Here is a 21693-nt window from a genome sequence, read left to right as displayed (position 1 = left end):
GATACTAGCCCTTTGTCCGATATGTCATTTGCAAATATCTTTTCCCATTCCGTTGGTTGCCTTTTAGTTTTGTTGGTTGTTTCCTTTGCTGTGCAGAAGCTTTTTATCTTCATAAGGTCCCAGTACTTCACTTTTGCTTTTAATTCCCTTGCCTTTGGGGATGTGTCGAGTAAGAGATTGCTACGACTGAGGTCAGAGAGGTCTTTTCCTGCTTTCTCCTCTAAGGTTTTGATGGTTTCCTGTCTCACATTCAGGTCCTTTATCCATTTTGAGTTTATTTTTGTGAATGGTGTGAGAAAGTGGTCTAGTTTCAACCTTCTGCATGTTGCTGTCCAGTTCTGCCAGCACCATTTGTTAAAGAGACTGTCTTTTTTCCATTGGATGTTCTTTCCTGCTTTGTCAAAGATGAGTTGGCCATACGTTTGTGGGTCTAGTTCTGGGGTTTCTATTCTATTCCATTGGTCTATGTGTCTGTTTTTGTGCCAATACCATGCTGTCTTGATGATGACAGCTTTGTAGTAGAGGCTAAAGTCTGGGATTGTGATGCCTCCTGCTTTGGTCTTCTTCTTCAAAATTCCTTTGGCTATTCGGGGCCTTTTGTGGTTCCATATGAATTTTAGGATTGCTTGTTCTAGTTTCGAGAAGAATACTGGTGCAATTTTGATTGGGATTGCATTGAATGTGTAGATAGCTTTGGGTAGTATTGACATTTTGATAATATTTATTCTTCCAATCCATGAGCAGGGAATGTCTTTCCATTTCTTTAAATCTTCTTCAATTACCTTCATAAGCTTTCTATAGTTTTCAGCATACAGATCCTTTACATCTTTGGTTAGATTTATTCCTAGGTATTTTATGCTTCTTGGTGCAATTGTGAATGGGATCAGTTTCTTTATTTGTCTTTCTGTTGCTTCATTGTTAGTGTATAAGAATGCAACTGATTTCTGTACATTGATTTTGTATCCTGCAACTTTGCTGAATTCATGTATCAGTTCTAGCAGACTTTTGGTGGAGTCTATCGGATTTTCCATGTATAATATCATGTCATCTGCAAAGAGCGAAAGCTTGACTTCATCTTTGCCAATTTTGACGCCTTTGATTTCCTTTTGTTGTCTGATTGCTGATGCTAGAACTTCCAGCACTATGTTAAACAACAGCGGTGAGAGTGGGCATCCCTGTCGTGTTCCTGATCTCAGGGAAAAAGCTCTCAGTTTTTCCCCGTTGAGGATGATGTTAGCTGTGGGCTTTTCATAAATGGCTTTTATGATCTTTAAGTATGTTCCTTCTATCCCGACTTTCTCAAGAGTTTTTATTAAGAAAGGGTGCTGGATTTTGTCAAAGGCCTTTTCTGCATCGATTGACAGGATCATATGGTTCTTCTCTTTTTTTTTGTTAATGTGATGTATCACGTTGATTGATTTGCGAATGTTGAACCAGCCCTGCATCCCAGGAATGAATCCCACTTGATCATGGTGAATAATCCTTTTTATATGCCGTTGAATTCGATTTGCTAGTATCTTATTGAGAATTTTTGCATCCATATTCATCAGGGATATTGGCCTGTAGTTCTCTTTTTTTACTGGGTCTCTGTCTGGTTTAGGAATCAAAGTAATACTGGCTTCATAGAATGAGTCTGGAAGTTTTCCTTCCCTTTCTATTTCTTGGAATAGCTTGAGAAGGATAGGTATTATCTCTGCTTTAAACGTCTGGTAGAACTCCCCTGGGAAGCCATCTGGTCCTGGACTCTTATTTGTTGGGAGATTTTTGATAACCGATTCAATTTCTTCGCTGGTGATGGGTCTGTTCAAGCTTTCTATTTCCTCCTGATTGAGTTTTGGAAGAGTGTGGGTGTTCAGGAATTTGTCCATTTCTTCCAGGTTGTCCAATTTGTTGGCATATAATTTTTCATAGTATTCCCTGATAATTGTTTGTATCTCTGAGGGATTGGTTGTAATAATTCCATTTTCATTCATGATTTTATCTATTTGGGTCATCTCCCTTTTCTTTTTGAGAAGCCTGGCTAGAGGTTTGTCAATTTTGTTTATTTTTTCAAAAAACCAACTCTTGGTTTCATTGATCTGCTCTACAGTTTTTTTAGATTCTATATTGTTTATTTCTGCTCTGATCTTTATTATTTCTCTTCTTCTGCTGGGTTTAGGCTGCCTTTGCTGTTCTGCTTCTATTTCCTTTAGGTGTGCTGTTAGATTTTGTATTTGGCATTTTTCTTGTTTCTTGAGATAGGCCTGGATTGCAATGTATTTTCCTCTCAGGACTGCCTTTGCTGCGTCCCAAAGCGTTTGGATTGTTGTATTTTCATTTTCGTTTGTTTCCATATATTTTTTAATTTCTTCTCTAATTGCCTGGTTGACCCACTCATTCGTTAGTAGGGTGTTCTTTAACCTCCATGCTTTTGGAGGTTTTCCAGACTTTTTTCTGTGGTTGATTTCAAGCTTCATAGCATTGTGGTCTGAAAGTATGCATGGTATGATTTCAATGCTTGTAAACTTATGAAGGGCTTTTTTGTGACCCAGTATATGATCTATCTTGGAGAATGTTCCATGTGCACTCGAGAAGAAAGTATATTCTGGTGCTTTGGGATGCAGAGTTCTAAATATATCTGTCAAGTCCATCTGATCCAATGTCTCATTCAGGGCCCTTGTTTCTTTATTGACCGTGTGTCTAGTTGATCTATCCATTTCTGTAAGTGGGGTGTTAAAGTCCCCTGCAATTACCACATTCTTATCAATAAGGTTGCTTATGTTTATGAGTAATTGTTTTATATATTTGGGCGCTCCGGTATTCGGCGCATAGACATTTATAATTGTTAGCTCTTCCTGATGGATAGACCCTGTCACTATTATATAATGTCCTTCTTCGTCTCTTGTTACAGCCTTTAATTTAAAGTCTAGTTTGTCTGATATAAGGATGGCTACTCCAGCTTTCTTTTGGCTTCCAGTAGCATGATAAATAGATCTCCATCCCCTCACTCTCAATCTAAAGGTGTCCTCAGGTCTAAAATGAGTCTCTTGTAGACAGCAAATAGATGGGTCTTGTTTTTTTATCCATTCCGATACCCTATGTCTTTTGGTTGGCGCATTTAATCCATTTACATTCAGTGTTATTATAGAAAGGTATGGGTTTAGAGTCATTGTGATGTCTGTATGTTTTATGCTTGTAGTGATGTCTCTGGTACTTTGTCTCACAGGGTCCCCCTTAGGATCTCTTGTAGGGCTGGTTTAATGGTGACAAATTCCTTCAGTCTTTGTTTGGGAAGACCTTTATCTCTCCTTCTATTCTAAATGACAGACTTGCTGGATAAAGGATTCTCGGCTGCATATTTTTTCTGTCTAGCACACTGAAAATCTCGTGCCAATTCTTTCTGGCCTGCCAAGTTTCAAAAGAGAGATCAGTCACGAGTCTTATAGGTCTCCCTTTATATGTGAGGGCACGTTTACCCCTTGCTGCTTTCAGAATTGTCTCTTTATCCTTGTATTTTGCCAGTTTCACTATGATATGTCGTGCAGAAGATCGATTCAAGTTCCGTCTGAAGGGAGTTCTCTGTGCCTCTTGGATTTCAATGCCTTTTTCCTTCCCCACTTCAGGGAAGTTCTCAGCTATTATTTCTTCAAGTACCCCTTCAGCACCTTTCCCTCTCTCTTCCTCCTCTGGGATACCAATTATGCGTAGATTATTTCTTTTTAGTGTATCACTTAGTTCTCTAATTTTCCCCTCATATTCCTGGATTTTTTTATCCCTCTTTTTCTCAGCTTCCTCTTTTTCCATAACTTTATCTTCTAGTTCACCTATTCTCTCCTCTGCCTCTTCAATCCGAGCCGTGGTGGTTTCCATTTTGTTATGCATTTCGTTTAAAGAGTTTTTCAGCTCCTCGTGACTGTTCCTTAGTCCCTTGATCTCTGTAGCAAGAGATTCTCTGCTGTCAGCTATACTGTTTTCAAGCCCAGCGATTAATTTTATGACTATTATTCTAAATTCACTTTCTGTTATATTATTTAAATCCTTTTTGATCAGCTCATTAGCTGTTGTTATTTCCTGGAGATTCTTCTGAGGGGAATTCTTCCGCTTGGTCATTTTGGATAGTCCCTGGCGTGGTGAGGACCTGCAGGGCACTTCCCCTGTGCTGTGGTGTATAACTGGAGTTGGTGGGCGGAGCCGCAGTCAGACCTGATGTCTGCCCCGAGCCCACCGCTGGGGCCACAGTCAGACTGGTGCGTGCCTTCTCTTCCCCTCTCCTAGGGGCAGGATTCACTGTGGGGTGGGGTGGTCTGTCTGGGCTACTTGCACACTGCCAGGCTTGTGATGCTGGGGATCTGGCGTCTTAGCTGGGGTGGGTAGGCAAGGTGCACAGGGGCAGGAGGGGCAGGCTTAGCTTGCCTCTCCTTAGGTGATCCACTTCAGGAGGGGCCCTGTGGCAGCAGGAGGGAGTCAGATCTGCTGCCGGAGGTTTGGCTCCGCAGAAGCGCAGAGTTGGGTGTTTACGCGGAGCGAGCAAGTTCCCTGGCAGGAACTGGTTCTCTTTGGGATTTTGGCTGGGGGATGGGTGGGGAAGATGGCGCTGGCGAGCGCCTTTGTTCCCCACCAAACTGAGCTCTGTCGTCAGGGGGCTCAGCAGCTCTCCTTCCCTTTGTTCTCCAGCCTTCCCGCTTTCTGAGCAGAGCTGTTAGCTTATGACCTCCCAGACGCTAAGTCGCGCTTGCTGTGGGAACACAGTCCGTCAGGCCCCTCCGCTTTTTGCAAGCCAGACTTGGGGGCTCTGCTTGGCCGGCGAGCCGCCCCTCCGCCCCGGCTCCCTCCCGCCAGTCCGTGGAGCGCGCACCGCCTCGCCGCCCTTCCTACCCTCTTCCGTGGGCCTCTCGTCTGCGCTTGGCTCCAGCGACTCCGTTCTGCTAATCCTCTGGTGGTTTTCTGGGTTATTTAGGCAGGTGTAGGTGGAATCTAAGTGATCAGCAGGACGCGCGGTGAGCCCAGCGTCCTCCTACGCCGCCATCTTCCGCTGTCTCCCATTATTAAGCTTCTAAGAATGGAGGCAGCTGGGAATTTAGTGTTGAATTAGAATAGGAAATTCCAAAATTGACACTCAGTTACTTTGCTATAGTTTTGGGCACAATACCACCTACTGGTTTGTTTTGGAATGAAGTGGATTTCTCTGTACTTGACAAGGGCTGTGAAGGAAGGGCTTACAATAGAAGACTCTAGAATTTAGTCATGTGCTATATAAACATGGTACGTATATACTGACATTTAAAATAATTGTCATCAACTGCTACTAATTTCTATGTGTATAAAGCCCATATTTCAACCAAAATTAATACAGAAACTAACAGATATGTAGAAAAACAGTAAAAAAATATTTCAAGTGGTATAATACTAGAAAGGACTTCATGATTAAAATACATGTATTTGTCTAGGGCCAGAAACTGAAATGTATTCACTAAAATTTATTTAGTTTTTTGATATAGACAGATGCCTATGAAAAGAAATATTCATGTTAATATATATGAATTTTTTAAATTCATTCACTCAACTAATATTTATCTGTCCAATATGATAGATTAATATGTATTGTTGAAGGGACAGAAAGAAACCTATCTTTGGCCTTATGGAGCTAACTTTGGTACACAAAAAGGCTTTAAACAAATAAATACACTGTTAAATACATTACTACAGATCTGGATAATTGCTATAAATAAGATTTCAGAGATTCTGTGATAGGGTAATAAGATAGTTGGCTTTAAAGAGATCTCTGGAATGTGAAAAAGCAGTGTAAAGAACAAGAATTACTTTAAAGTTCCTCTATTTCCTAGGCAATGTATTTTTCATTTCCATCAGATCTGTAGGGCTACCTATAGAATCACTCATTAACTCTTCTATTAATTTTTTTCTTTGGCTATGTTATCTCTGGAATCATTCTTTTTTCTACTTTCCCTAAGATGTTAGTGCAGGCATTCTTTTTCTTTTTCCTTAAAAAAAAATTTTTTTTTTGATAGAGACAGAGTGCAAGTTGGCGGGGGGTGGGGGGGGGTGAACAGAGAGAGAGGGAGGCACAGAATCCAAAGCAGGCTCCAGGCTCTGAGCTGTCAGCACAGAGCCTGACGGGGGGCTTGAACTCATGAACTGTGAGATCATGATCTGAGCTGAAGTCTGACGCTAAGCCAACTGAGTCACCCAAGTGCCCCTAGTATAAGCTTTCTGAGTTTATAACATTAGCTACTAATTTTTACTTTGGGTAATTTTCTTTATGTATATGTTTGAGCTAGGCCTGAGTGACAGTTTCATGCTCACTGTGTACTTGTTTCTAATGTAAACTGAAGTTAGAAAAACAATGGTGCTCTTTTCTTTCATTCTGGGTCTTTGCTCTGTTCAACAAGAAGAGCACTGAGGAGGTTAAGATGTGTGAACCTGTCTGCTTGGTGTTTCTTATCCTATCCACCCTGTTTCTTTTGTGAAACTCTTGTCAATGTGCATAAAGTGAGGATTAACCCTCTTATTTCTTAGAGCAAATCCTTGCAAACTGTACTGTGTATACAGATCACCTGGAAATTTTAAAATGCTGGTTCTGATTCATTGGGTCTAGTGGCTAGTCTCAATGCTCTGCACTTTTTCAGTGCCCTTGGATGATGCTGTTGGTGCTGGTCCATGGATTAATTTGAGTAGAAATGTTGTAAAGGACACTGTAATCCTCTAACCACTACTCACGCAACTATTTGAAACATTTAATTTTTCTTTGAAGCATCAAGTATGCAGTATAAAGTTGAAAGATATTTATGAATGTGTCTACAAATGCAGCAGTGTTATAAACTACCATCTTGTAATGACTCTGGTAGATGGTTTATCTTGGTGTCATTATTCACTACTACTACTGACCCATGACTCCCTTACTTTGATTTTCTAATCTCTTAGCTCCACGTCTTTGTCCTTATCTTGATCAGTTGCTGCCATCTTTGGAAGGCCCTTCTGGAGGAGACCTTTAGAAGAGAAAATTTTACTCTTCTAGAATTTCACCCAATGATGAATTCATTTTGCTTATATTAATCTCTCACTTTCAGCCTTTGGCTCATGAAATCGGGTCTGCCTCTTGTCTATACTGCTTTACATATGGCCAGGCAAATAGTGGTTTTCATTACTCGACTGTTGGATGGATGAGTGGGAGGAGGGATAAGTGGATGAATAAATAATTCCAACTGAATGTTGACCTTTTTCTCCATATAACTACTAGCTTCACAACTTAGATAGAAGGTATTAATGAAAAAAGAAATTAATACAAAATTTATTTAAGTAAAATTTAATAAAGTACTAACAAGCCCTATATCAAGTAAGATCAGGGTCCTAATTTTGTATCTGCCATTTACTGGCTGTGTCACCTTGGGCAAGGTGCTTGATTTTTCTGAGCCTCAGTTTTATCTTCTATAAACTGGGAAGAGCAATATCTATTGGATAGGATTGTTGAGTTTTGAAATAATATATATGAAGATTATAGCCTAGGACTCCTAGTATATATAATAGTTACTGTCAAACTTGGATCTCAAGCAAAGATTATTGATAACTAATATATATTTTTTCTAGTTAATTCATTTTTATTTTATTTTTGGTATTTTGTTACTAATGATAACTTGCTTCAAATAACCGTAAAAAAGGTACTAAACTTAAGGCTTTTCTTATATGTCTTTATAACATGGCATGAAGGATAGCATCTCAGCTGTTGATTAACTTCTAGATCAGAATCTTTCACATCCTTATACAAGGCAAATTGTAATAAACTGATGTTGTAATGGTACATGCACTACTAAAAGTTAGATTCTGTTTCATTTAAGCTGGTAATTACTCAGATTCAGTCTCTTTGCAGCTGATTTTTCAAATGATATTATTTAAAGAGATTTAAAATTGTGTCACTGAGCAGATGTTCTGCCAAAAGCAAAACCAAGAGTCATGACTTTCATTATTTTTGTAATTACAGTTTACATAGATGACTGACACTCCTTATGTTGAACTGGAGAATAATTGAGAGTGAAATCTCTAAAATTATACAGCTATTTTAGGTCATTTTATGTACCATGATCTATCAAGGATTTAGGGACCTATAGATGATTATTAAGTAGAAAACTGATTTGTTATCTTGTATTAAAATATAATGAATGAGTCAAAGGTTCTATAGGTAGAACAGTTTTTTCAAGTTATAAGAGTTTGAAAATATTAGTATCTGAAATATCTTCATATTACTCACTATTAAGGAAAGAAACTGTGAATGCTATTAGTACATTTTAGTTTTGCCGCAGGGCAATTTATTCCTTCATTTATTTCAGAAGCATTTAGTGAGCATCCACTATGCTTCAGTTGCTCTTTTTCAGGCTGACCATGAAGTGGTGAATGCCTAGGAGTATTAATTTTATATTGACCTTAATATTTGGGGCATAAAGCAGTTTTATTTGATTATTGCCATGCATAGATCAATACATGATTAATATAAAAATTTATTTTGATCTCATGTTTGGCAAAACCTAGGGTAGAACAGATAATAAATTGCTACATCATAAGGAAATTTTTAAATCTTCAATAAAAGGGAGGAGGAAATATTATTGAAATGCCTCATATTCAAAAGTGGATACCATTAACAAGGACACTGGAGCAGTTGTCACTTCTTTACTGTAATTAAATTAAACTAGAGAAATGACCACATCATAAAAACTAGAACCTTATTGTTTACATAGGTGATTGTAAGCAGCGTATTATGAAGTCAAGCAAGGTAACATACATTAGAAGGTAGAGAAGCATTTGTTACTAAAAATCTGCAGTTGTGGAGTTTTCAGGGTTTTTTTTTTTTTTAATATTCATTTATTATTGAGAGAGACAGAGCATGAGTGGGGGAGGGGCAGAGAGAGAGGGAGACACAGAATCTGAAGCAGGCTCCAGGCTCTGAGCTGTCAGCACAGAGCCTTACGAGGGACTTGAACCTACAAACTGCGAGATCATGCCCTAAGGCAAAGTCAGACACTTAACTGACTGAGCCACCCAGGTGCCCCAGGAGTTTTCAGTTTTTAAGTGCTTAGTTCTAAATAGTGTTTTCACTTTTTAGTATAGAGCTCGCTTCCCAATTACAGAATTTATAGGTTCTCTTGTGGACAAATTAAATGGGTAATATACTGTGGCTTTCTTGACACAAATGGATGAATATTTTTCTTTCTGAGATACCATAAAATAGAAATTTGTTTCAAAAGTTATTTTAGATTATAATAACTGAAAAATTCCTGAAATAATTATACTAAAAACTTATTTCACCTGAAATTTAAAAAATATTATTACTTTTGCTATTTAAAGTAAGGAGTGGGCTTAATTCCTTATACCTCCAGGACCATATGGTCTTCCATTCACTTATATAAACATGTAAATTTAAAACTTTCAGTTTAATTTAATGCATAGGAAATATTCTATATGAAGAGGAGCTACTGTACTTAAGAGTTTTGTACTTTTTCTAGCTTTTTCTGAAGCAATAGTGCTTTGAATTTCAATAGAACATTTTTTGAATCTCTGTTTTCAGTATGATAAATACTAGACTCTTCTTATGAAGCTAATAATATTAAAATTTCTTTTCAGTCCATGGGAAACCTGGCCTCAGGTAGGATTTTTGATATGAAATGTGTGAAAGTATTCTTAGTATACAATGATTTAGCATATATAGTTATTTCAGTGCATGGACTCAATTATACTGAAGAACCAACATATTATATTTATTGTTCTGTCATTTTACTTATGTGAGAGTTCTTGAGTTTAATAAGTAGAGTGTTTTTCAGCAATCCAAAAATATTCCTGTTATCTGACATATTCTTGTGGAACTTTAAGTGTAGTCCTTAATACACATACCACAAAGTTGAGCACATTCTTTGATATTGAATTTTCTTCAGTTAAAAAGACTAAAACCAAAAAGATAGAAAAGTTGTTTAAGAAAAAAAGCTTTGTGAAGTATTGAGTCCACAGTAATGTCTCAGTAATAAGAAATTTCATAAATGTATGGTCTCCAAAGTATTTGGAAATACAGGAAAAAAAATACCATTCATGATTTGTTGTATCACAGATTCTATATGCTTTGAGTATATTAGTAAGGAATGATTCATACCATTATAATTCAGAGGACTTGTAAAATGAAATTATTTTTATTACATGGTTTACTTATTATTGCATGGTTCTATTTTATGAAAGTTTTTTTTTTTTAATTCTTTTTTTAACGTTTATTTATTTTTGAGACAGAGAGAGACAGAGCATGAACGGGGGAGGGGCAGAGAGAGAGGGAGAAACAGAATCTGAAACAGACTCCAGGCTCTGAGCGGTCAGCACAGAGCCCGACGCTGGGCTCGAACTCACGGACCGTGAGATCATGACCTGAGCTGAAGTCGGACGCTTAACCGTTCGAGCCACCCAGGCGCCCCTGCATGGTTCTATTTATTTCAGGTTCTATAATTTCTCAAATTTTCTTTGTTTTTGGAAGATAACTGAGCTATTCTAGTTGAAGCATGGAGAGTTGGGTACAAAATCTATCCCCTGACATTTTGTGGCTCCTATTACTATCCAGGTATCCCTAGGATACAGATCTTAAACATTTATGTAGTATAGTCTGCAAAATAGTGCCAAAATAATTCACACAGAAAGTGAATTTGGTGAAAAATCAGGGAGTGAGCTAATAAACGATTATATTATTGCTTCTATGCGTGTTGCTTTTTTTGTATTTGAATTGGTCATGGATGATGCATTATTTGTCCTTTCTATGTGAGGAAAAAAAAAGAGGCCAGATAATTTAATTGAAATTGAGTTGTTAGTAAGTCAATTTTCAATATATAGCCTTAGTGTTTTAGATGAATTATTTTATTTTTTTTATTAAAAAAATTTTTAACGTTTATTTATTATTGAGAGACAGTGCAAGCGGGGGAGATGTAGAGAGAGGGACACAGAATCCAAAGCAGGATTCTATCAATTCTGACTGTCAGCAAAGAGCTCTATGCGTGGCTCGAACGCATGAACCATGAGATCATGACTGGAGCCAACGTTGGATGCTTAACTGACTGAGCCACCCAGGCACCTCTTAGATGAATTTTAAAACAATTTTGCAAGGCTAATATAGTTTATATTCATTATTTTTACTCCAATTTTCTTGCGCTCCAATTTTCTTGCATTTTCTAGGTTACAACAGTTACATTTCAAGATTTGCCAGGTTGTAGTCTTTCCACACTGGCAGAGTGTCCAAATCTTCAATTTCTGTCTCTTCGACGCTGTGGATTAACTTCTTTGCACAGCCTGAGTAACTGCAAAAAGCTGAAGCACATTGATGCACAGGTATGTTCTCCATTCTCCTCATTATTTATCCTATAATAAAATATAAAATGGATTTATGCTTACATGTTAGAAATGATAATTTTAAATAAATGTTTTCTATAATAACCTATAACTCAGGGTCTAAGGAGATCGAGGGCCAAAATTTGTGAGAACCATTGAGGAAAGATGATTAGGAAGTATGACCTGGAATCACTTATCTCTATTTGCAGATGTTTTTGTTACTTTTTGCTGCATAACAAATGACATTACTTAGTAAATTAAAACAACAACCATTTTATTTGCTCTTGGTTCTGTGGGCTGTGAATTGAGGCCTGGATTTTCTGGGCATTTCTTCTGCTTCATGTTTTGTTGACTGAGTCTCTTATGTAATTTGAAGCTGGGGCTGGAATGTCCAAAAGGCCTTTTCTTATATATCTGATGCCTTGGGAGGTTGGAATTTCAATCTTTCTTTCTCTCCTCTCTCTCTCTCTCCCTCCCTCTCACTCTGTGTGTGTGTGTGTGTGTGTGTGTGTGTGTGTGTGTGTCTGTCTGTCTGTCTCTTCCATTTTGAGCTTCTTTACAGAATCGCCCAGTGCCACCAGAAAGACAAATCTCCAATATTCAAATGCTTATCAAGCATCTGCTGTCATCCTGCTCACCAAGTCTGAATTTGTGTGAGAGGGGACTGGGTCGATGTGTCAATACTGGGTTGGTGAAATTTATTGGGGCCTACCAAAGTTACCCATTGGCTCCTAAAGAGTCACATCCTTCCCACATGCAAAATACACTCAGGTGCCAGAAACCCCCAAATCTCATCACCTTGTGGCATCAGACTTACACTTGAAGCACAGAATTTTCTCATCTAAATCAGACCCAAGTGGAGATAACATGCTCTGATAGAGTTCTTTCAAGTCCGAGATCTGTGAGATAAAATGAGAAGTTATCTTCTCTCACTGTTCCCTCCTCCGTAACACCCTCACAGACAGTGGTGAGATAGGGCTTGATTAGTTACAATAGTCATTCCCATTCAAAATGAAAGAAAACAAGAAGCCCATAGCAGTGCCTGTTCCATAGCTGAACACATATCATTTCCTTAATGAGGACTCAGTTCTCCATAAAAATAGTTTTCTATGACTCTGGGTTCTGCCCACTGGAGCAGACTGAAGCATTATTCAGAATTCTGAAGAAGACTTGAGAAGTATTCTCAAGGCATACTTCTTTTTCCAGAAGGAGTGCTGTTTGCAACTGAGAATTTTTCTCAGCCTGTTTTTTTCCCGTAGAGGATGGGGGCAGGTGTTGTTGCTTGAGGCTTCTTTTCATTTGACTTATTCTTTTCAGTTCACACAGGCAGTGTTTCCACCAATCTGATTTTCTTTTAAAACTTTCTGGATTTCTTATGCTTCTTATTAAGTTCACTCCATTAGACAAAGGCTTTATGCTCATAAATATTTTTGAGGGGGGATGCTATGAGACTACTCCCTTAAGATTCTTAAAAGCCCATTTATCCTTCTGTGGTCTTAAAAAATAGAATTGCTGGGGCACCTGGGTGGCTCAGTGGTTAAGCGTCTGACTTCGGCTCAGGTCATGATCTCACAGTTTGTGAGTTCGAGCCCCACATCAGGCTTATTACTGTCAGCATGGAGCCCGCTTTGGATCCTCTGTTATTGTCTCTCTCTCTCTGTCCCTCCTCTTCTCCCTCTTGTGCTCTCTCTTACAAAAAAAAAAAAAAAAAAAAAAAGAATTGCTGTTACATCCTAGACACGTGATCTTGACACTGAACCAGTATTATGTATTGCAGAGATATGTATGTGTAGTAAAAATATAAACGTACACATGAGATAACATACCTAACTCACAATATTGCTGTTCTTTGGAGAGGAACGGAGCAAAAGGCACTGAGGAAGGGAAGTGGGGAGATTTCAACTTATTTCAGTCTTTAAAATGATAGTTTTAAAGGAACTATGACCAAGTGTTCACTTTTGTTCATTTAGATTGCTTGAAATATTTTGTTACATGATCGTCTGTATTCTGTATTTTGAAAGATTATTAATAAGTACAAAATTAGTTAATAATTTATTAGATTACTTACTATTTTCATCTAGATACCATAACATTCTACATATTTGTCTTAAAGTCAGAGATTTGGATGTATGCTTGGAGATCACATCTCACTCTTCCTCTTTTTGTAAGCCTTAAATGTTTCATTAGTAAGCCATTGAGATAAAACTAATTACATTTGTTCTTTGTTTTAGGAAAACCATATTGAGTCTATCAATTGTGAAAATTTGGAAAATCTCTGTGTTGTTCTTCTTAATAAAAATCAACTGACTTCTTTTCATGGTTTGGATGGCTGCACTAATATCCAAAATCTTGAACTTTCACATAATAAAATCACTCGAATTGGTAAGAGCAAGGGAATTTGAATATATTGGCATTTATTTCTCATTATTACATTTTGTTTCATTTATTCCTTTTCAAGAACAGGCCGCCATCACTAATTTGCTTATTTTATTTGTGCCGTACTTACCTAATCTTTTATCCAGGTGCATGAAGGAAGTAAAATTATTTTTAAAATATATAAAGGGAATATGCTCCCACCACTGGTAAATGGCTAGTTATTAGTAGCTCCTTAAATTACTATATTCACTGACCTGTTCCTGTTTTTATAGCCAGTAGTGATCTGAGCTATACTACAGAATCTAATACCCTGGCTTGGTTCCATCATATGTTTATGGATCCTATGCTTTCTACACTTGGCAACTGTCAGTACTGTTCCCTAAAAATCCCTGTCATCACTCCTTTCCTTGCCTACATACCCTACTTGTACTAACCTTTCCTTTTTTAGATAAGGCTATAACCACATGAAAGAAAGAATTCATCAGTTTGCATCACCCTAATCTTTTCCATCCTTCCATCTGTATATCTGTATCCCTTTTTATCTATGTCTGTTTCTACCCTCATACTTTATAATCCATATAATTCAGCAATGAAAATGTCTTTTCTTGTTTAAGGCCAGTCCTTCTATTTTCTAAGATTGTCAGTTTCCTTTGATACTTTATTCTATCATTTATCACCTGTCTTATGTCAAACACTTCCTTTTGCCATTCACTTCTACCATTGCCTCATTGCTCTTACCCTTGACTGTCAAGTTTTGTGAAAGTGTTCTGTTTGTGCTTTCACTTTTTACTATCCAACTTCCCTCCTCTTCCTACTGAAATTCAGCTTATGTCTAGACTGTTAACAGTGGGATCACTCTAAAATAAAAATCTCATTATACTTCTTAGTGCCTGGCTTAAAATTCTCTGTTCGTTTTTCACTTAACTTGTGAAATTCTCAAGGGCCTTGATAGGGACTTAAATAATGGTTAATGTATAATCAAGATTGCCAAAAAGTCAGGAACTTGATAAAAATTTTACTCTGGGGCACCTGGATGGCTCAGTTGGTTAAGCATCCCAATCGTGGCTTCAGCACAGGTCATGATCTCCTGGTTTGTGAGTTTGAGCCCCACGTTGAGCTCTGTGCTGTCAGTGTAGAGCCTGCTTGGGATTCTCTCTCTTTCCCTCTTTCTCTGACCCACTTGCTCACTCTCTCTTTCAAAATAAATACATAAACAAGTTAAAGAAAACTTTTTTACACTGGAATAATACTAATAGCTTAAATTTTTGGACCCCCAAAAGATAGTCCTTTCCACCTTCTCCTTACTATAATCATTAGGAAATGTGATCTGGACTGAAATTTCAGCGAGTGGGATGGGAATAGATGGGGTAGTGGAAGAAAGCTCACTTTCCCATTTGATTCTATTTTATTTTTGATATGTGAAACAGACTACATTAGTCAAATTACATTAAAAAAAGGCATACTCAAAGAGATCATTCTTTTTTCCCTGTCTTTTCACTCTGTTGTCATATCTACTTTTTATATAGATATTTTGTATATATGCACATATAACATGTATATATGTATGCAATGTATGTATATCACTTATGTGTATATATGTATATGTAAATATACATTTACAACATATATCTAAGAGGTACATGTATACATGCTAATCCTTTCACAAAAGAGAATATTTGGGGTGCCTGGGTGGCTCAGTTGGTTGAGTGTCCGATTCTTGATTTCAGCTCAGGTCATTATCCCACAGTTCTTGTGTTCTAGCCCCATATAGTATTCTGCGCTGACAGTGTGGAGACAGCTTGGGACTCTCTCTCTCTCCCTCTCTCTTTGCCCCTGCCCAGCTCTCACTTATGTGCACACACACACTCTCTCTCTCAAAATAAATAAATAAAACTTAAAAAAGTAAAGAACAAAAACAAAAATATAAAATATTTTAAGTACTGTCCATTATGTTTATTTTTTTCACTTAACAGCGTGTTATGGAGTTCATAGCATTCTTTTTTTCATAGTTTCATAGTATTCAGTTCTGTGGATGGATAAGGTTTTATTCCACTGGTTCCTGGTTGAGGGACATTGAGTGGTTTCTAATCTTACATATTTGCCATAATACCTAATTGGATACCTATATCATTTCATACTTTATCAGTTATATCTTTAGGTTAATGTTCTGCAATAAATATTGCTGATGTAAAGGACATCTGTAATTTAGGAAGATAGTGTCAGGAACATTCTATGGGTTTAATTCAATTATTTTTATTCTTTTTCACTCTTGTTAACATAAATGTTTTTTTAAGAAAGTTTATTTATTTGAGAGAGACAGAGACAGTGCAAGTGGGAGAGGAGCAGAGAAAGAGAAAGAGTAAGAGAGGGAATCCCAGACAGGCCCCACACTGCCAGCACAAAGCTGGACACAGGGCTCGAACTCACAAAACCGTGAGATCATAACCTGAGCCGGAACCAACAGTCAGATGCTTAACCAACCCAGCCACTCAGACAGCCCAGCGTAAATACTTGAAGTCTATACATTCTCCTGTGAGCACTGTTTAGTCCATAACCTCTGTGTTTTCATCAGTTCTACAATTTTATGACATATTTTGCCTTTTACCTAAGATTTAAAATTTCTATATGGTAAGACCATTTTGTGTTGTTGCTGTTATTCTTTTTAGTTTTATTGTATATAGTATGAGACTTATCTTTGTGCCACTTCTGCTTTTTGTAACTTACTGTGATTTTCTAATGTGTGGTCAATTTTCAGGAATGTTTCATGTGTACTTAAAAAGGAGGTCATTGTTTTTAGTTGGAGTATGGAGTTTACATTTTTATCTTTATGACCTACTTTAGTGATCATTTGTTGGAGATCTTCTATGTCTACTTGACCCATCATAGACTGAAGGAGTTGAGCTAGTATAAATATATTTGTTATTATTCAGTCTATTTACTTTTGTATATTCTTTGGTTTCTGTTTTATGAGTGTTGCTTCATGCTGTTTCACTGATATTCTTAACTGTGTTATCTTTATTGTGAATTTTAGCCTTGAAATTTATAAATTCCCTTCTTTTTCTCCTTAATGCTTTGAGACTAAACTTTACCTTGTCTAACAACATTTTATTTTTGTTTGTATTTGCCTACTTGGCCATAAAAAGCAAAACAAAACAAAACAAAACATCTCGAAGCACTTTGTTTTAGGTATGTACTTATATACAGCATAGATTTGGTTTCTATTTTTGGATCCAATTTTAAATTTATAGGACATGGACATTTGCATTAGTAATTCATCATAGACACTTGGTGTTAGCACTGTCGTCACACTCAGGATGATGCTATCTCTTTCTGGGAGGAGGCCTTGTTGACAATACATGGGTTCTCCCACCACTGGAGCATTTCCATTTCTTACTTATCTATTCAGTTTCCATAGGATTCCCTCTGTACCAGTGTGGAGTAGGGTGGATTGTATTGGTTGTGGATGCTTACTACCCCACTTAGAAAAAAATCAGCTTGTAATTTCATCTCCCATTTACACTGGAAGCATAGGTTGGGGTATGTTTATTTAATTGTTGCTCATTATGGATTTCTGAAGGAGATACAGGGAGAGTTGGATCTAGGCAGTCACCATCATCTTCCTTTTTTATTTTTAATATGGGAAAAATATAGTTGTTTTCAAAAAGCAAGCTTTTGCAGACATTTCAAGGCACACTTTTGAAAATATAATGCATAATATTCTTTAATGTGTTTATTTGCCTATGTGTCTGTGCTGCCTGCTTTGGGACTACTCATATTTTCTCCCATATGGAAATAGTGATACCTTTGATACAATTTTTATTTTAAAATTTTAGTTTACAAGACAGAAATAATTTTGTTGGAATGAAGGCAAGTGCATTGATAATATATGTTGCTATATTGGCACACCCTGAAGCAAGCTTAGCAAAAAAAAGGGCTGTTTGTGAGAGAGATGCTTTAACTCCCATTCACTTCATTTTCATTGCCAGCAGGGCTGTATGGGATTTCTTGTAACCAGTGGATTTCCTGGGATAGGATATCTGCGTGATTTATGTGGAAACTGCCATGGTATTAATTGATGTACTTGAGGTATCTTTATGTAGTACAGAGCAAACAAGGTAAAAGACATCTTTGCTGTCTGTTGGGCACAATGAAAACACTGTATTTATTGAGTGTGAGGAGAGTATACATGAAAAAGTAGATTTTTCTGAAGACCAGTTGGAGTCTGTTTTTCATCTTTAGGAACTGCTTACAGAGATTCTGGTTGAGCTAAGGGAAAAGCATAGATTTTGTCTTTCAATGATGTATTGATGCTAAGAACCCTTATGAAGGAGCACAAAGATAGATTTGTGTTTATAAGTTAATAGGTTACTATTCCATGCTATAATATTTCTTGAGGAGGTGAAATAAAATTGGAAGAAATACCATGTATTCTACATCTGCAGTTTCAAGTATAATTTGTTCCTAATTTTTACTAAGCTGTAGTTGTTGCAGTAAGCATGTAAGGTTAGCTCTAATTACTCCTTTTAGTAGAAAACTTTAATGCACATTTTTATCTGACTTTCATTGCATTTAAGTGAATGAGAATAGGAACTCTCAATCTGCTTAAGGCAATTCATTTGAAATTATTCATTGAAATAAATGTTTTCCGTTCTAATTAAACTAATTACAGAAATGGAAACACAATGTAAAATATACTTTTTAAAAGTAGCAACCTAAAATGTAATTCTATAAATTCAAAGTTACAGAGTTAATAATATATTTTTGTTATTGCCATTAATGCTTAAACATATTGTGTGCCGTGAGTAATTTGAAAACGACCGTATACCATTTTTATGTTATTTTCTATAATTGGTTCTATTTTGGTAGCAAGGTTTTAAAAAATACTGATTTACTTCTGAGAGAGAGAGAGCAAGTGGGGAGGGGCAGAGAGAGAGGGAACTACAATCAAAGGAGGCTGGAGGCTCCAAGCTGTCGGCATAGAGCTGCTTGTGGGGCTCGAGCTCAGGAACCGTGAGATCATGACCTGAGCCAAAGTTGGACAGTTGACTTACTGAGCTACCTAGGAACTCCAGCCAGTTTTTGATTATAGAATATTTTAACTTGATCTGGAATTATTTTTGCATATTTTGAATGTGCATAATAATTGTTTAAATTTATTAAGCTCGCTTTAGTTGCTGATTATAAATATGGATTTATTTTGAACAAACAAGAGATTTTATTATACTTTTTATTAGTCTAAAATATTTTATGTTTGAGGTCCCTGGGTGGCTCAGTCGATTACGCATCTGACTTAAGCTCTGGTCATAATCTCATGGTTTGTGGGTTCGAGCCCTGCATTGGGCTCTGTGCTGACAGCTCAGAGCCTGGAGCCTGCTTCGGATTCTGTGTCTCCCTCTCTCTTTCTGCCCCTCCCCTGCTTGTGCACACTCTCTAGCTCTCACAAATAAATAAATAAACTTTAAAAAAAGAAAATATCTTGTTTTTTTTTTCCTGGAAACTTTTTATTTTCCTGTATTATTATTATTTTTTTTAATTTATTTTTTTTTTCAACGTTTATTTATTTTTGGGACAGAGAGAGACAGAGCATGAACGGGGGAGGGGCAGAGAGAGAGGGAGACACAGAATCGGAAACAGGCTCCAGGCTCTGAGCCATCAGCCCAGAGCCTGATGCGGGGCTCGAACTCACGGACCGCGAGATCGTGACCTGGTTGAAGTCGGACGCTTAACCGACTGCGCCACCCAGGCGCCCCTATTTTTTTTAACTGAATTTAATTTGGGTGATTTGCAGTTTAAATTTTAACATTTGTTACTATCTAATTATTCTATTTCATGCTTTCATTTGCCTGAAATTTCCCATAGGTAAATTTTAAGTAAAATTGATAAAACATTTTGTTTTCCAGAAGTAATGTGGAAAAACTTTCCTTGAAAGGATGTTGAATATCTGTGGGAAATTTTTCATATTTTGAGTTAGTATTTCTGACTTAATTTTTTAGTGAATAGCCAATAACAAATGAAAAATCAGTGATTTATAATTTATAATGTAGTTTTCTTTGTTTCTTCTACTTTTATGTTGAATTTTAGTGACTTTCTAAGGGAAACATTCTGAAACTAAATTAATTTGAAACAATTCATGCTGTATGACAAAATTGTTTTACACATTTTATGTGTAAAAAAATATAATTTAATATGATAAACATAGTAATAGATACCTTTTTTAAACACCATATATTTATGTGCTTTATACATTTAACTCATTTGCTTTTCACATAAGTGCTATGAGTTAGTTACTATTAAATGTTCCTTTCCCCCCACCTCAGGTAACAATTGAGGCACAGAGAGGTGAAGTAAATTATCTAAGATCACACAGCTAGTATAAATATAGAAGTTGGATTTGAAAACTCAGCAGTCTATCCCTAGTATCTGATTTTTTAATTGCCTCATTCTACTGCATCTCTAATAAATATGCATTTAATGTTTAAGATTATTAGTATTTTTTGGACTATATTAAAACTATGATGAAAAAGTAATGATATTAAGGTTCTTTGATTAATAAATTCATCAGCGAGCAAACTTACTGAGGACCTATGATGTGTGAGCACATTGCCAGGCACTGGAACACAGTAGTGGAAGATTGGCGAGGCTGCAGCAATAAGGAAAACAAATGAGTGTCCTGACTCTCGCCAAGATTATCTAATGATATTTACATAGAGAGAGAGAGAGACAAATGGGAATAAATTGCTATCTTTCATTTATTATTAATTAAACATGCAAATAAGTATGATGTTAATGTATAAAAGCAAATAATAATTTTTGTCTCCTCATTTCATGACGTTTCTATCTTTGCTATTTGAAGGAAACTTTAATCTGGAAAAAGTGTTTCTTTAATGCGAACAATTAATTTGTTAGTTTATATATTTCAGGTAACACATTTCTAGAAGATGTCACTGTAAGTAGATAGAAGTACTAGGAGAGTTTCTTCCCCGTGATGCTTTGTTTTCTGATAATACTGCTTTCTGGAAAAATGACATTAGTGTTATAAGTATGAAAGATACTGAAATCATGCAACATTTTTACATAAGCTTGATTACTGTCTTGGCTCCTGGAGGAAATGTGCCTGGCTTAATTCTTGCCCATGCTGTCTTTGGACAACAAGTGTTGTCTTTGGAACATTTGAAAAAAATAATGAAGTAAAATAAAATAAACCCTTGACATTTGCTTGTAGAAATGGTTTTTACTATTATATATTTAGTGAATTTTTTTATATTCCACTAGATGGTGCTAGCTTACCCTTCAGTTTTGAAATGCAACAATGCCTAGTACAAAGCTGAAAGGGATTTTACAGATCTGCCAGTTTAGGCTTCTTAAGTTTCCAGATGAAAAAACAGACCCACATAATTTTCATGTAAGTCCTAGCAGAGGTGAGGCTAGCATCCAAGTTTTCTGACTCCTGATTTAGCATTCCTGTTCTCACACAACATGTATGATCCTGAAGGAATTGTGCATTGAAATTAAAAATCTTAAGTGCCATTCAGCATATTTGTATGTAACTATCAAACATAGCAATCACTGAGCAGCTAAAGAAGGTAGACCTTTACCAAACACTTATTTAGTGAAAACCTCCAGTGTAATTTAACATCTTTAGTTTGCTGTTCCTTACAGGAGAGGTTTATTCCCCCCAAGAGGCAGGAATGTTTTATTAGACCATTGGCTCATTTCTGTGGGAGAAATTCTTTGAAATAGATATTTGTAGCAAGTATGGCCAAATGCTAATTTTGCCATGGGCAAAGGCCTTTTGAGGGATAAACACATTTGACCTCAGTTCTATTTTGTGGGACCTAGGAAACTTTTAAAGAGTTAATAAAGATTACATTGAAGCAGTGGACTCAAGAATATTTAAGTGACACTTTATATTTATAGTTGTTATATTTACATCATGTGTAAGAGGCTCTTGAATAGTTTTGTGGCTACTGTTTTGTATTG

At 36.6% G+C, this 21693-nt stretch overlaps 1 protein-coding gene across 3 annotated transcripts in view; it reads left to right on the top strand.

Moving 5' to 3' along the window:
* Nucleotides 1-21693, top strand: part of LRRIQ1 (leucine rich repeats and IQ motif containing 1) — a 230869-nt gene that overhangs the window by 25312 nt on the left and 183864 nt on the right. For all 3 annotated transcript variants that reach the window (XM_086712713.1, XM_086712712.1, XM_086712711.1), the window contains exons 9-10: nt 11185-11337; nt 13569-13719. In XM_086712713.1, coding sequence (XP_086568839.1) covers nt 11185-11337; nt 13569-13719 — 304 coding nt within the window. The remainder of the gene's footprint in view (nt 1-11184; nt 11338-13568; nt 13720-21693) is intronic.

The sequence above is a fragment of the Puma concolor genome, chromosome B4 (genome assembly GCF_028749965.1).
Source record: "Puma concolor isolate L17-30 chromosome B4, mPumCon1.1.hap2, whole genome shotgun sequence".
Lineage (NCBI taxonomy): Eukaryota > Metazoa > Chordata > Mammalia > Carnivora > Felidae > Puma > Puma concolor.
Note: the sequence above shows the minus strand (reverse complement) of the source record. Positions and strands in the feature narration are given on the sequence as shown.